Source organism: Tribolium madens, unplaced genomic scaffold (genome assembly GCF_015345945.1).
Source record: "Tribolium madens isolate multiple individuals breed KSU strain unplaced genomic scaffold, Tmad_KSU_1.1 Scaffold_2;HRSCAF=44;Tcas5.2_LGX, whole genome shotgun sequence".
Lineage (NCBI taxonomy): Eukaryota > Metazoa > Arthropoda > Insecta > Coleoptera > Tenebrionidae > Tribolium > Tribolium madens.
The window spans coordinates 1,205,153-1,221,319 of NW_025400995.1; the positions used below are offsets into that span (position 1 = coordinate 1,205,153).

Sequence of the window (16,167 nt, forward strand, 5' to 3'; positions counted from 1 at the left end):
CCACCATTCTCATCATTCATTTGTCGTCTCTAACCAAATCCAAAAATTCACACTGATCAACTCGAATTTTTCACCGAAAAATTGTTTATCAGTGGATTGTCACAGTGTATATTTTCAATTAATACTCAATCTACTCACTCAAACTCTTTACATACCAGGGATGTCCTCATACAAATAGTCATATCGTAAAAACACGTCTAGTCCAAAAATTAATTGAAAAACATACACTTCAAATTGTAATTACGTTTTTCCAAGTGCAAGAACAATTTTTCCTTATTATTTTACTAAATAAGTGGTTCTTGCACTTTTGTGTATGTTTGTGCCACTTTTGTTTTAATTTCGTTTGTAAATCAAACATCAGTAGCACAACATTCGATTAACATGACCATCAATGTATAATTTTTAAATTTAAACAAAAATATCAAACAATTAACAACTCTATTTAAAAATCAGTATTATTTAATGCTTGTAGTAATGTAATGTAAATTGTAGTACCTAAAATAAAACAATAAGAAAATACAAAATGAGTGCCTAATTAATAAAAAACCGAAATCACTCTAAAATCAGCAGAAGGTAGGTATAATTTGACAAAGAAGGTAAGTGCAACGCATTTAAATGAGCGACCTTGCACAAAAACGAAAACAAAATTCATTTTTATGCATCTTGAAACGTTTATTTATGGGCGATTGTTTAATTCGTGGATTATTAATGAGAAGAAGAAAGATCGAGTCTTCAATAAACAAGTCAAATAAGCTGAAATAACTTTCACAGCTGTTTCAACAGTGACAAAACAATTTCATAGAGCGGAAATCAGAAATCAGAAAATCTATATTTTATTGTTTTCGCGTTTCAGTTGAAGCAATAAACGTTCTTGAAGATATCTTCAAGCCAGGCTCGGGTGTTAATTTATTTTATTACGCGTTTATTTGGTTAAATCGGGCCGACTTTTCTAATCCCTTAATAAAATATTTGAAATATCTGCTCCGGGGATAGATTTATACTAATCAATTTCCATAAGAATACCGAATCAGCAGGATATTGAATAATAAAAGCATCACATTGTGGGGATAAAAGCAACCACTTATGACTCTTCAAGACGGTAACGTCTTGCCTGAAATATTATTTCTCTATTAGTCAAAAACTTACCACCCGGAGCGGACTTTCAGAAGTGACGCATTTTACATAACTCAAATGAAACAAAGAAAAATTGATTATGATTAGCTTTTTTACCTTGTAATTAGTTACAAGGTACCGTTAGTTTTGATTCTAAATTATAGGTAAGCTTCTAATTAAATTGTTAACATCTACTTATGCTCACAATAAAAAATTATTACCAGATTAAAGCATGTTAAGAAGATAAAACGATACTAAACGTCACTTTGACACATGCTACTAATTTTATTGTAGGAATGTAATGTTCAAGCCACACAGCAGGATGGTAAAAATTAATTAAACTCATACTCAATTATTTCTATAAAAAAACAAACGTCCCGAGATGATCTTACGAAATTGTGTAATAAAGTCTAGTGTGTTGTTTTTTACCAAAAAAGTAGGCTACATACTTATTTTCTCAAAGATAACAATAGAAACATTGTTTCTAGTCAAGTAATTTATTTTAGAATTGTCATTCGGGGAATGAGACAATTTTCCATGTTTTTTTTTTTATTGAAATCAAGAGTTTTAACATGTTTATTCCCCAAAAATCGTGCTCCTAGTCGTGTCAAAATCCTAGTTTGTGTTCCTCCAATAAATAAAGTAACCCTCAGTCATTGTAATCTCGCACGTCGATCAGTTTCCAACTGTTTTTGAGACAATTAAGATAAAGATCTCATAATCCAGAGGCTCCGTTTGCTTAGACAATTTAATAAATTCATTTTGGTAAATCTTGAAATTCTCGGAAGCATTTATTGAAAAATAGATCTTTTCGTGTCGCACAATGTTGCATTCCAGAGGGGAATCCAGTCTAATGATCCAAAATTGAAATTGCACAACGAGCATTTGACAATGTAATTGTCGAGCTTTCCTAGGTCAACACCCTCGGAATTTCGCGCCCCAAATTAATTCCCGACTCGGGAATGGTGTTTATTCATTCATAAAGCCTCCACTGATAAAGATCAAGATTTTTGGCCAGTCAGTGGCGTAATTGTGAATAATGATTTATCGGAATTGCAGAATTTCGGCCGCACTTGCACGCTAAATAAATAATAATGCGAGCCTTGAATTAATTCCGAAGAAATGTCAAACTAAAAATAAGTTTTGTCCGCACTGCGAACATCCTGGGTACGAACTTTCATTTAAATCGGCCGAAAGCTTCAGGGAAACGACATTTATCAACCGTTATCTAAAAGGAATCTAATTTCAGACAAACAATGCAGTTCTACGTCACCTAGTTCGATAAACGATGAATGTAATCAAAATTTTAACTCATAAATTGAAATTTTCTAGCTTCAAGGTGTAATAACACGGCTTGCGTTGGTGGCGCTAATCTGCATAAAGATTCACCCTAATCACTAGTAATTAATCTTATTGCAACTTGTAAGTGTCTGCCAATTATTTTAATAATATTAAATTTTAATGCCGGACTACAAATCTTTGCGTAATTGAATGATAAATTGCACCACTAGAATGCAAATTTTGCACCTTCTCTCGCAATTAATGCCTTGTTAGGAAGCTACAACCGATATTTTTTTGTTTGACAAACAAAACATGTAAATTCTCATTTAATTATTTCTTCAGTCAATGAAAAAATGTCCAATTTTTATCTCCACTCAGGAACAATTTAGAATTTTTTGCTTTATTTTTAAAGGGAAATCATACAAATCAAAAGTCCATTTTACTTTCTAACTCATAAAAATCGCTAATTTATTCTGACTAATTTATAAGGTAGGAAAGCTTAAAGTTGAAAAAATAAATATCCAAATGCTTGTTGGAAGTTTGAAAAAGTCAAAAAATTAAATGTTCTCCTTAATTTTACACAACAAAGCTAGAATAAATATTATTTACAAAAGGCCTCAAGTGACAGTACTTTGCGTAAAAATTTAAATGTTTTTTTTGACAATCTTATTCTGTTATATTTAGAATTTCATTTCATACAGTATTTTTTCACAATTTTAAAAAAAAAAATTGATAACTGACAAAAACTTTTATTCACAATCACTAATGTAAAATGTCGATTATTAACCTTTTAAAGGTTGGGAAACACATCATTAAATCTCCTGAGGAGTAATAATATTACTTCTCTTGGGCAGTAATATGCAAGATAGCCCCACCTTAAAATTACAAAAATACCGGAATTTTTTTTTTTAGATTGTCAAGTTACGCATAATATTTTGCTAAATTGGTATTCAATTGCTTTTGTAGCAGTTTCTCTTACTTCTGGGGGAGTACACTGCTCAATTTCGACGATTTTAGTTCAGATTCACACATTATTTCAATATTTTCTTTGACATTTCAGATACGTCAAAAATCAAACGCCATTTAGATGGCTACCACGTTTGAACCTTAACTTTGTTCGAATTTTACTCAAATTTTTGACTGATTGTAAATAAAATAACATGCAAACCTCGGTGGTAATGACATTACCCCGAATACTTATGTATACGATCGAGAGGCGCGAGCCATATTTACCACCTCGCTTGTAATGTACTATTTCTTTTATTTTGGTATAAATCAAAAAAACTTGAGAAGTAAAAAATCGTTTTTTCAAATTCAAATTTTCTTTATTTCATCTTTTAGACATTTACATGTACAGACAAGTCAAAAAATGTATAACAATCACAATAAATAAACAATTACAACGAAGACAAAAACTCATATAATAACAATCGAGATCTAATAAATTCATTATTAATTTGTTAAATTAATAAAGATTTAGATTTATAAGTGAATTGTAGAATGTGAAGTATGCACAAAGCAGAAACAGACAAAATTTTTAGGTCAGCAAAGATCCTTCTGCAGGAGGTCTGCTGGGATCAACCATATACCTAAGTACAGTTGCGGAATTAAAATTTCGGGCAGTATTGTCATTTTCACAATGTAAACTCTAAAACAAGCTTTACATTAATAACCTCATTTTTTACTCTTGTCATGTTTATGTCATTTTGATTTAAAAATAGCGTCACTGACAAAAAAGTTTAATTGTCAAATGTCAGTCATGATGACAGTACAGTGAACTTTTTGAAGTGACAGAAAAATACTGTCCGAAATTTTAATTCCGTAACTGTAACTTTTTTGGGTTTTGAAAACTGTATCAGCTTTTGATGATCTGCCCCAGAAACAAATCATACGTATATACAGGTTCCTGTTTACAAGCTATAAATCAATATTATTTTGAGATTTGTACAATTTTGGGTATATTTATAGGTATTTTTTATACTACAGGTGCCCCGAAAAAAATCAATTAAGATAAGATACTAGGAATATGGAAAAAATGCTTAAAAACTCTATTTGTCAAAAATTTTTGACATTTGACATTTTTTATGTCTATTTAATGTTACTGATGATCTTGTATGTTTTTTCAAAATTAAATTAGCAAAGGCTTAGGAAATTTGAAAGATGAGATTTGCAGTTGAGATTTTTCCTGGTGACCGAGTGGAATAATTGCCATTTGAGGGCACTTAGAGTGCGGAATCACGTCGTGTAATGGTGTAACTATCTGAAGTATTTATTGAATTGGATGCGGTACAAGTGGAGTAATGTTTCAATACGTTGGTAATATTTATGTAAATTGTCAGGTCGTTTTATCTGGAGTTCCTAAACTGCACATTATGATGACGCCTGTCCATCAAAGATAACCCCGAAAGGGCTCTTAAATACTCGAGATAAGCCAAAACCAAATTAAATCAACCCGGGGTGGTTTACCTTTACAATTCTATCTCGAAAAATCGGTGAAAAACGAGACGCACGAATGACAGCAATCAACTGATAAACTCAGGAAAAAATGCCATTTACATATAGTAGGGGATACGAGGACCACTGGAAAAGTCGAAAAATGCGCTCGAACAAGTGTTGGTATAAAAAAGAATCAATACGATATGAAACAATAGAAGTTTTAAACATGTCAAAGGAAGCACACAATGTAATCTAGCAGCGATGATTTATATTATAGATAGGAAATATGAAGGGCGGGATGGAACACAGCTATTCCTTACACTTTTATTTCTCCATTTACGTGTATTTTTAGAAGCAGTATTTCAATCGAAACGAAACGAAATAATAATACACCTAGTGTGAATTATAGACACCTATTTTACAAGAACGTACTTGTTGGGATAGTATCAACGAAATCTTTTTGTGCAACAAGATCTTGTCGCTATCATCTTGAGTTAAGACAACTTGTAGGCACAAAGTACGGAATTTACATTCGCTGTAATAAAATTAAATTATGTTAGTGGGAATATGTAGTACCATTTTATTGCTTGCGATTTTTCCAAATTCGATGACTTATACCCGTATCAGTTTTTACGGCTAACTGAAACATCACTCTGACTATAATTACACAATCTACTTACCTGCAAAATCAGGCAAGTGCCCCAAGGCTTGTGGTAAGCAGACTCCGACCAGACAGTGCTCGATGATTCCTCAACCTTCACTTCATGTTCTCTCCAACTAACATACAATCGTCACCTACGGAAAACTGTCAGTTTGTTAAATCATGTTATCAGAAGAATACAACATGAACGCCTCTCAATTACTTTGCTCGCACTTAAAATGATATGTTTATAAACAATTGCCCGATTATTTGGCAAAAGCAAATCGATGATGGAGAGAAAGGTCACTTGGACTAATTAATTCTGAAAGACAATTAGTGCGCGAATTCGTCGAACCGCTTTTGCACATGACCACACTCACGTACTCTTGTCATAAATTTTAAATAAATTCGAACTACTTCTGACGTCAGCAATAAAAACTACTCCAAAACTAAATCGGGCATGTTTATGGTCAGTCAAACTCTTATCTAAATCCTTTCTTCTTGATTAAACCACACAAACCTAAATTGTGACCTTGTCAAGGGAAAATTTCTAAATTTAAATTTTTGTGCCAATTTTGCATTTACAGCCCTCTCTACTGACGAGTAGCCGAACTAAAGCCGATTTGTCATCAAGTAAACTCCAATTATCAGCTGATATCTGAAAAAATGGCCAGCATTTGCAAGATCCTTCAAAATTCGCTGACTCGAAGAAAGCCAAGTTTTTGTAAGTTCTTCCACAGTGTTAGCCCCAAGGCACGACCCAGCCGGTTCGTCTCTGTTCTGTGTGCTGTTGGCGGAACTGTTGCCTTATACACGGCGTATAAATGTCGCCAACCTCACAGCATACAAGCCGCCCAGTTGAAAGTAAGTTTGGCAAAATTGCTCAGTACCCACAATTCTGCTTTTGGCGCCAGTTTTTGAACGGCGTGAAGTATACTTTTACATTTAATTTGTACCTTATGATAATTTTTTATTTTGGACTGGGCGTCCTCACCTCTTGAAATTAGTTTGACGGCCATAAATTACCCAGTCGGGTGATAAATGGTTTTGTAGTTGTCACTATAATCCCCACTTATTTATATGGTCTTGTGTTAATTTCCTTTCGGAAGGTAAATGGACTAAGATAATGGATGAAGATGTTGTCAATGATGTCTTAATCGGGCTAATTAGTCAAAATTAAAAATTGTTCAGCTGGTGTATGAAAATATGGGCCATATGTGCCCACAGCAGCTGTTTTAACAATTTCCTCGCCCTTTGAGGTGATACAGGCTTGGAACATTCCACTTGTCATTCGTATATGATAAACTTTACACCTTCTGATGGAACTTTAGACTAAGCTTCTTATCTTTGCCGGCATCTAAAGCACATTCTTCGGTGGCTGCCGCTACAACAAATCCCCAATGGTTAAATTGACCCTATAAAAACCGAGATCATACATAAAATTTGATAAAATCGACGATTTTCCCGACTATTAGTCCAAATATTGCAACAAAAGAGCGACGTCGCCCCCTGATGGGAGTTAATAAATAATCGTGTGTTATTGCCCGCTTGTGTGGCCAGTTCACTGACTGGGGTTGGTTTTAGCCCTCTAGCTCGTTAGAAACCATAAACTAGACGGATTCACCCACATTCATTAGGTGGCTTTTGTGCGTCTAGTTTACATAACACTCCCTTCCGGACGATAATAACTCGTTTTTTATTACCACCAGGAGGAGGAATCAAAAGTTGTCAAATTAACATCACGGGAAAAGAGATTTATCCGATTTGCTTCAGTCGAATACGATGGACAACTATACATGACCCCGCAGGATTTCCTAGAGTCAGTTGTGGAAGCTGAACCCCGACGTAAGCCCCCCAACTCGATTATTTTAACCCCAATTAAGTAATGAATTACAGCCCGTTTGAAACGCAAAATATTGACAACGAAGGAACTCGAGAAAATCAAAGACTCAACTCCGCCACTAAACCAAGGCTCGCCGAGGTTTTTCCGAACTTTGCGCGACAAAGGAATCATTTCATACACCGAGTATTTATTTCTCCTTTCAGTTTTAACAAGTGTGTTAACAAGTATTAAAACAATTCAATTTTTGATTATTGATTTTTAGAACCACAATCGGGCTTCCGAATTGCCTTTAACATGTTTGACACCGACGGTAATGAAAGAGTCGACAAGAATGAATTTCTCGTGGTAAGTATCCACTAAACTAGCCCCCCGTTTTGCGTGAAATAAGAGTTGAATTATTGTGACAGATTCGTAGACTATTGGCAGGCAAAAAAACTGAAGATGCTGTACCTGTAAGTGGAAACGTGTGAGCTGATTTGTCGTCTGATAGCTACTAAACTCCCTAACTTTGTTCTAACAGTAGATAATGTGTGTTGTTTGCGTGTTTGTCTTTTAAAGATGGAGAAAATCTTCAGCCATGCGTGGAAAGGGAAACGGGGGATTGCGAGTGAAGACACCGAACTTGTGCTCCCCATTCAAGAGCAGTACGTTGATGATGAGCAAGGACTCCAGCGGCGACATACCGTCGACACGACCCTCATCGTACATTTTTTCGGCTCTAAAGGCAACAACGAACTCAACTTCGAGAACTTCAAACAATTCATGCTTCATCTACAAACCGAAGTTCTCGAATTGGAGTTCAGCGAGTTTTCTAAAGGGCTCCCGACTATCTCCGAAGTTGATTTTGCGAAAATTATGCTACGTTACACTTATTTAGACACTGATGAGTACGACATGTACCTAGACCGTCTCCTTGACAGAATTAAAGAAACCAAAGGGATTTCCTTCGAGGAGTTTAATGTTTTTTGCCAATTCCTCAACAACTTGGAAGACTTTACTATCGCAATGAGAATGTATACCTTAGCCGATCACCCGATATCCAAAGGTTTGACTCCACGATTTAAACGAAATTGTTACATTCAATTTTTAGATGAGTTTCACCGTGCTGTGAAAATCTGCACTGGTACTAGTCTAAGCCCCCATCTAGTCCACACAGTATTTGCAATTTTCGACGTCGATGGAGACGGACTTTTGAGTTACCGCGAATTTATCGCAATTATGAAAGATCGTCTGCATCGTGGTTTCAAAGTAACGTATCCTTTTTCATATTGTCGAAGTCTAAATGCATCTTTAATTTAAAGGCCGGTTCACACACAAAGTGTCATTAATGTCATTCAGAACAAATTTAATCACATCAATAATGAATGATTGCCACTCTATGTTAATTATAATTATTTTTTTCTAATTTGCGTTTATAATATGTTTATTAACGTCTCTCAGTAGGAGTCGTTTATGGCTATCTATAAAAGCACACTGTACTTTAATGAATTTGGGGTTATTTAGTTCTTGTATGCCGCTTCTGACTTGTCAGGTAACAAATTTTGCGTTGTTTTGCTTCGACAATTTCGCGAATTTCGGGCGGAGTGCAAACTAAATTCTGTTGGCTCATTTTTAATTTATTATTATTATGTTGTAACACTAATAACTAATAATTTGTAAATTTTATTTTTAATGACAGACGGCAGAAATGATTCAAAAAATCAAGTAGGCGCTGAGTGTAACCAACCGATACCAACTATCACAAAATTCTCTAGACGACAAAAATATATATATTTTTTTAATTAAAATAAGAAAAAAGGTGGCGCAAATTAGAACAAATAGCAACACTTATAAAACTTGTTCTTTAATATACTATTGTGCTACCTCAAAAACTGGGGTACACGTATTTGAGAAAATAATTTTTAGGTATTGTATGAATTTTTGCATGGTTGCCACCTTAAAATGATCCATTTCAACGACTACTTCGATGCACAAAATTGTCTAACATTAACTCTTTTTTAGTCATACACCAAGAATGAAGGTTGGGAAGCGTTTAAAAGTTGCATCAAGCAGGAAATGAAAAATCCGACATAAAAACAAAGTATTTATTTGTGATAATCGCATTGTAACATTTTAGTATTGCCATCTAGTCACACGGGCAAAAAATTTGTTTTTTGTTATGTTCCTATCATCGGACTGTTTTGTTACTCCAGTATTGTTTGAGTTACCAAATAGAATTACTCAATTGAGTCTTGTTTTTTATTTAAACGTGGTGGAAAATCTAAATGGATGTCTAGAACGTCTAAAGCGATTATGTCGACGTAACCCCCGATTATTTCACTTAATGAAGGTTTAGTTCTTCCAAGATCTCCATGGACGAATTCTTTGACGTAAGTACCGGCTTGGGTCACCACATCTAACTCAAATAAGTTATCAGCACCTGAAAACAATTTTTTTGATTTTGATAATGATGAGTTAAAGTCACCTGTGACTGATCTTGCTTCAATACTGTAAATCTCTCTCGCCCTGATGTCAGATGATCGTCTGTGGTACACCCTGAGTGGTGTTTTCTGTTGCAATTTGAGACTTCTCAACTTGTTGATTTTTTCAATATAATCACTGATTTTGTCAGACTTGTCGACAACACACAACGCCCTATATGTCTTTTGTTTAAACTGCTCGCCTTCTTTGATGTTATTAACCAATTTGCGTGAAATAAACTGCAAGTCTCTGACTTTGATTAAATTTGTTTTTTCAATTTGTTTCTCGATTGAACGGAACTGTTCAAATGATATTTTAGTAACTTTAGGGTCGCATATTTTTATGAAGAAGGGACGCCCTCTTCCTAACATTCTAACATCGAAGTCTTCACGTCCACTTGATGAAAATACTAAACTGCTACATCTGGAAATGCACAATTATGGAAAATTATTGAATGAAACAGGACAACCCACTTAAAAACGTTTTCTAGTGATTCAAATAAAATTTCCTGCACTGAACTGTTAATTACTTGAACTTCGTCATTGGCCCAAGGTGTTTGAAAGAGATTCCGTGAAAATTTACAGTATCTCCCTGCTATAAAAATAAAATCGTGCTTATAAGTCATTTGGTCGAAACTTAAAGCTTTCCGTGGTATTTCAGGTGGGACTGAAGCATGTTTTTTGAAAAGTTCGGTGTTTATTGTTTTTAAAAATTCACCAATTACGTTTCTACTAAGCCCCTCGTTCTCTTCATTGTTTTTTTTTAGTTTGCTTTCCATCAGAAACATAATTGATGATTCCTAATTGAATTTATTATTTTTTGTAACAAAAACGATGAATATTACCTCTTTCTCGAATTCGTAACTTGTGTTAAACTGGATTTGAAGTAACGAATCTTTGTTGAACTTTTTACCAAGCTTTTCGCCCAATTTGTTTTGTATTGATAAGGACCATGCCCTGTTTATGGGGACAATGTAATGATCTAAAACTCAAAAATAATTAAAAACCCCAAAACAAACTAAATGGAACCTTCAAAAAACTTGGGAAACTTCTCATTCATGTAAATTTCCATGCTGTGTTCCCTTATTAAAACAGCAATCGGAAAACTAATAAAGTTAATAAAAGTCTTGCAGTCATATTCTTTGACTTTTTCCAATTCTTGACACTGAATCATTGATTCAAGAGTCACATCTTGGAGTAAATCTAGACAGATGATACAAGGATTTAATTTTGTTTTTTTAGCCCCCTGGTCGTGTCCATTTTGCTGAAAAAAAAAAAAACATTAAAAAAATTAATTAAAAATCACTTTTTTACCTGAGGATTGTCATAATCGGCACCAGCATCGCCAATATAACGTAACGCACACCTTTTGCAACAACCTGTCTCCAATAAAAAATTCAAAACAGCGTTTTTATCCGTTTCAGTCATTTTCAAATGTGGTTGTAAAAAGTGAGGTTAAGTGCCATCGGTTATGCAACCAATTAAACACAAAAAAATTTACAAAAAGTGTTTCGGTTTTCGGTAGTGATAATAATAAAAAAATCGGTAAAAAACGTGTTTTTTTATCATACAGCATAAACAGTCGTGTTTCATAAAGATTAAAATTGACAGAGATAAGAATGTGACGTGAGTGAAAACGTAATTACTTTTTCCCTAATTGTTAAATTCCTCGCGAAAAAAAGTTTAAGGGTTTAAAATCGTGGTAAAAACACACACGGGGTGAATAATTTTCATTAGAAAGTTAAGTGTGTGAAATTTCTAATTACAGCAGAAGTGTAGATTTCTGTAATTAGTCGCCTTCAAGTTTGACATTTGCCATGTTGATGGAAGTTGTTAAACGTCAAGTCCTATAAAAAGTAAATAAGTTATTTGATATTTAATTAAAATGAATCGTAGTGAAGGGTTGGTGCAAAGACGAAACATAATACGTGACACAGGTGAAGGTGTTAATAAAGAATCGCAAAGCAATGAGAAGAAGCAAGAACACGATGAAGACATAGACGAGGGCGATTCTAAAGAAACCCGATTAACTTTAATGGAAGAAGTATTATTATTAGGCTTAAAAGATAAAGAAGTAGGGTTGTACCCCCGTGTCACTCTCTGAAATAATTGCTGTTTTTAAGGGTTACACATCGTTTTGGAATGATTGCATTTCAAGCGGTCTCCGGGGCTGTATTCTAATAGAGTTAGGTTTACGTGGACGCGTTGAACTCGAGCGTGCAGGTATGCGTCGAAAGGCGCTTCTGACGCGCAAACTTATCCTTAAAAACGACACCCCCACTGGCGATGTTCTCCTAGACGAAGCTTTAAAACATCTCAAGGAAACAGATCCACCAGAAACGGTTCAAAGTTGGATCGAATACCTCAGCGGTATGCCCAAAACACACCCTTCAACTTGCATAACTGTTTGTCTTTAGGTGAAACCTGGAACCCCCTCAAACTACGATACCAATTGAAGAATGTCCGTGAGCGTTTAGCGAAAAACCTCGTCGAGAAAGGAGTCCTAACAACGGAGAAGCAAAACTTCCTGCTTTTTGATATGACCACTCACCCTCTCACTGATAATGTTACCAAAAGTCGTTTAATAAAAAAGGTATAAAAGGTGGAAGAGATTCTGGTTTATTATTTTTTTTAATTTGTTTTAACAGATTCAAGATGCCGTACTTACGAAATGGGTGAACGACCCCCAACGCATGGATAAGAGGATGTTAGCGTTGATTTTCCTCGCCCATGCTAGTGACGTTTTAGAGAACGCCTTCGCCCCCCTAAATGACGATGATTACGAATTGGCAATAAAACGAGTAAGAGAGTTACTTGACTTGGACTTTGAGCAAGAATCAGTCAAACCAAACACTTCGGAGGTTCTGTGGGCCGTTTTTGCAGCTTTCACGAAATGAAAATAAACTGTTTTTGCTACTAAATTTTAACTAGAAATAAATTACGTTGAAATATTGAAAGTTATCAGTTTTGTATTTAATGTGATGTTAGTTTGTACATTGGAAATTTTTTCTATGTGGAGTACACAAGGGTAGACTAGGAATAATCAACACAGGACACGATGTACTCCAACTTTTATTTGTACATAACTTGGAACTAAATGTATTGTTCATGTATGTCAAATATTACCCAACTATTATTATTGTTTTATAATATTAGCCTTAATTTGTATTAAAATATTCCCATTTTCTTTATAAAAATAAACTATCAATATTTATAACCATGAGTTTTATTTTAACTTTTGTTATCACAAAAAAATAATTACAAATGCATGCAAACAATCAAACATAAAAGTACTACAATGAAATTTTATTATCCAAGTGGGTGTTGAGATAGTTCACATTCATAGAATTATTATCAACTTCCGGTGCATCGTTATCTTAGGAGAAACAATCGCATTTAAAATTGTTTCACTTGAAACAAAGAGTTGATTGGTAGGTAATGACCGCCCATGAAGAAATGTTTAGCTGTCGCCTCATTGGTCATGTTTAGCCAATCAAACGTCGAATTTTTATGCACCATCTTTTGTTTTTTGCACGACTAGGCAACCAATAATTATCGATCAATGACTTTCATTGCTATCTAACCATCTTTCCGACACCGTAACACCAATATCCTGCTTAATTAGAAATTCGGTTCCCAGAAAATAAAATTGAACACTTCCTTTGAAAAAATCGGCTATTTCCACTTAATTAGTGAGATTTACGGGTGCCTATTTAATTGATTGTTTTGCACTCACGGAAAACTACTTTGAATTAAAAATGGACAAGATTAGTTCTAGTTGAGGCCGAACGTTCACTTTATTACTCTTTGTTCGGATTTTTCGCAAGATTTTACTTGCAAATTCCGGATTATAATGAAATTAGTTTGCGAATATTTAATCAATTATCACCCACACCGAATTTTAAAGGTGAATGCTAACAGATGGTAGCGGAAAGGTTGGAGACACAAGACATTGAAACCAGTTACATCGGATGTTGAGGAAATGAGTCCACATTTCTTTTCCAATTTTTTATTGGCAACTAATCAAATCTGGTATAACTGGACTAATTACCGGGTGATGTTAACGGTTGAAGAGCGTTGTTTCGTGTCCGATGACCGGAAACGGCGAGGAGTAGGGCTGGGCACCTGATGGGGGCTGTTGCCTTACCTGGTCTCAGAAATCATTTTACAGATCAGTAAATTAGACCCGTTTTCCCACCTCTTCACTTGCCAAGACGATTCGTAAACCGAACAGCATGTAAGCAATTTACCGTGTCAATTTCCATGGGTCGGTTGTTCTCTTCTGTAGTTAGAAGCAGGTCTCTGTGGTGTGCTGTTCTTACCTGTACCTTGATTTAAAACTGAACTTCAAAGTTGAATGGCCTAGGATGTACATCGCTATTTAACTGTATATATTGCTAGTGCAGTGGAGTGATGTTGAATTATATTAAATCATGATCAATTGATTTAGTTGAGGATTATTTTCACGGACACTTCAGGTAAGACAATGATACTTTCAGTTGTTAGAACGCACACACGAGTTCTTGCAAAAATTCATTGTTTCACACATGAATAAATGACTTGAAAATATCGTTTTTTGTGTTTCGGTTTTGGTGACCACTTCCGTGGTTTTCGTGAGAAAAATTTTGAGTTTGTAATGTTGTTTGAACGTGTTATTAGGATCATGAAGATTAATTACAATATAGTAAAGCCCGAAAGAGTTTCGAGACTAGTGGACTAAAATTATTTTGTAGCTCGGGGCCGAAAATAATTAATGCATAGCAATTTCGTGACTATATGGCCGCCTATTTCAGCCTGCATCCTGGGAAGGTTTAGGAGAAGAATGTGGGGCGATGTTGGGTGAAAAGCATCATTTTTTATCTCCGATAATTTAATATTCTTTCTAACGGATGTAAAAAATTCCAACTAAAATAAACAAATTTTTGTGTATTGTAATCAGTGCACGTTAACTTGTTTGTTGTACGCATACGAAATTTATTCAAATAACTCGCGTGTGGTTATTTTCAGTGAGGATTATTTTTATTGTCTGGTTAATAAGCCGAGTAATTTGTTAAGATTGTGGTGTCCACCCTCGTAAGTCACTGAACTCGATTATCACCTACTCACATTGTCAAGAGTGCTATAACTAACTATAATGGCCCTTAATATATCAGAATAAGAGTTGTCTTTTGTTTGGGAAAAATGCGCCAAAATAAAGAAAGCATCCATTAATTACTTATCGACTTATGTTATATTTCAGGTTTTTAACTTAGTATGGACTGTATTTGTTCGAAAGCGAGAATAATCCACTGCAAAATAATTCTTTTGGATGAACAAGAGTTAATTCACGAGATTGAAGTGAGTATCACCGTTTTGGTCACTGTTACATCATCGTGAGTCACTGACACGTTTGTAGTTTATTTTCAGTAATTTTCAGAAACAATATTGCGTGATAAAATGTTTGGGTGCGGCTTAACAATTAATGCCTAACAGATTTAAGAAAATTTCTCAAAGTAGTAATTTGGTGTCTAGACACACGTAATTATTCCTGCCCTCGATCCCGCTTTGCGGTTGAAAAATATTCAAAACCGTACAGACGTTTTCATGATTATATACCATTGCAGAAAATTATGAATTCGAGTCAAACTCAAGGCGAATCGCGAACAATCAACTTTCGAACATCCACTAATTGATTATTATATTTATCGGTTTAGAGAAATCTTTTTATTCTTCATTGTTTCGCGTCACACTTTCTCATTTATAGGATACTTGCACCGGACAAGCGCTACTCGATGTCGTTTTTCGGAATTTGAATCTGCTAGAAACCGCCTATTTCGGATTGAGATACTTAGACCAAACTGGACAAACTGTAAGTCTTTGCTAATTGCAAAACAACTATTTTATTCTTTTATCCCAATCAGCATTGGCTCGATCCGGCTAAAACTCTAAGCAAACAAATTAAAGGTCCTGATCCTTTCACTTTCTATTTCGGAGTCAAATTTTATGCCGCCGATCCTTGCAAACTTCTCGAAGAAATCACAAGGTAAGTAAATTACTGCCGTTAACTTAATTAAACCATTCATTTTATGCCTGTTATACCCACCAACTATGCCACCAAACTAGACTACTCTCACGAGAAAAACATTCGATATCCCTGTACAATGCAAACCAGAATTCAAACTTTTTATATAAAAAAACTACTTTCTTGAAATGTCCCGAAGTTAGGGAAACTTTTCATTTGTTGAGATTATAAAAGAACAATTATTTGAAATAATATCTGTCACATTTACGCAAAACTGAAATTGTTTTTATTTAGAAAACCAACAGATAATTATTTATTTTAGAAAGATACCTAGATCAATTTTTTTTTCACTGTTTTTACAATTTTGCATTAGGTTCTCATTTGTTAAATTTGG

General features: G+C 34.6%; 4 protein-coding genes across 7 annotated transcripts in view; 3 read left to right on the top strand and 1 right to left on the bottom strand.

Annotated features, from left to right (window-relative positions):
- LOC123006122 (calcium uptake protein 3, mitochondrial) overlaps positions 1–9,542 on the top strand; it is a 36,073-nt gene extending 26,531 nt beyond the window's left edge. The window contains exons 1-8 of one of the 3 annotated variants that reach the window (XM_044400330.1): positions 6,115–6,334; positions 7,180–7,315; positions 7,367–7,525; positions 7,576–7,658; positions 7,721–7,765; positions 7,872–8,358; positions 8,404–8,561; positions 9,315–9,542. In XM_044400330.1, the coding sequence (XP_044256265.1) occupies positions 6,137–6,334; positions 7,180–7,315; positions 7,367–7,525; positions 7,576–7,658; positions 7,721–7,765; positions 7,872–8,358; positions 8,404–8,561; positions 9,315–9,386 (1,338 nt within the window). In that variant the 5' untranslated portion in view covers positions 6,115–6,136 and the 3' untranslated portion in view covers positions 9,387–9,542. Of the gene's footprint in view, positions 1–6,114; positions 6,335–7,179; positions 7,316–7,366; positions 7,526–7,575; positions 7,659–7,720; positions 7,766–7,871; positions 8,359–8,403; positions 8,562–9,314 lie in introns of those variants that run through there. The other 2 variants (XM_044400333.1, XM_044400331.1) reach the window with 2 other exon arrangements.
- LOC123006121 (tRNA pseudouridine synthase Pus10) lies at positions 9,384–11,530 on the bottom strand. Its single transcript, XM_044400329.1, has 6 exons — positions 11,087–11,530; positions 10,802–11,036; positions 10,618–10,754; positions 10,247–10,572; positions 9,778–10,196; positions 9,384–9,732 (listed from the first exon to the last, which is right to left on the bottom strand). The coding sequence occupies exons 1-6, from the start codon at positions 11,198–11,200 to the stop codon at positions 9,530–9,532; spliced, it is 1,434 nt and encodes a 477-aa protein (XP_044256264.1). The 5' UTR covers positions 11,201–11,530; the 3' UTR covers positions 9,384–9,529.
- LOC123006123 (Golgi phosphoprotein 3 homolog sauron) lies at positions 11,273–12,983 on the top strand. The gene is made up of 4 exons (XM_044400334.1): positions 11,273–11,846; positions 11,896–12,142; positions 12,190–12,365; positions 12,421–12,983. Exons 1-4 carry the CDS (start codon positions 11,658–11,660, stop codon positions 12,667–12,669), a joined length of 861 nt encoding a protein of 286 aa, XP_044256269.1. The 5' UTR covers positions 11,273–11,657; the 3' UTR covers positions 12,670–12,983.
- Positions 12,984–13,917: 934 nt separating this feature from the next.
- The window catches only part of LOC123006608 (band 4.1-like protein 4), a 10,192-nt gene continuing 7,942 nt past the window's right edge, over positions 13,918–16,167 (top strand). Inside the window, exons 1-4 of one of the 2 annotated variants that reach the window (XM_044401209.1) lie at positions 13,918–14,250; positions 15,012–15,109; positions 15,516–15,620; positions 15,673–15,794. In XM_044401209.1, the coding sequence (XP_044257144.1) occupies positions 15,026–15,109; positions 15,516–15,620; positions 15,673–15,794 (311 nt within the window). In that variant the 5' untranslated portion in view covers positions 13,918–14,250; positions 15,012–15,025. The remainder of the gene's footprint in view (positions 14,251–15,011; positions 15,110–15,515; positions 15,621–15,672; positions 15,795–16,167) is intronic. The other variant, XM_044401211.1, reaches the window with a different exon arrangement.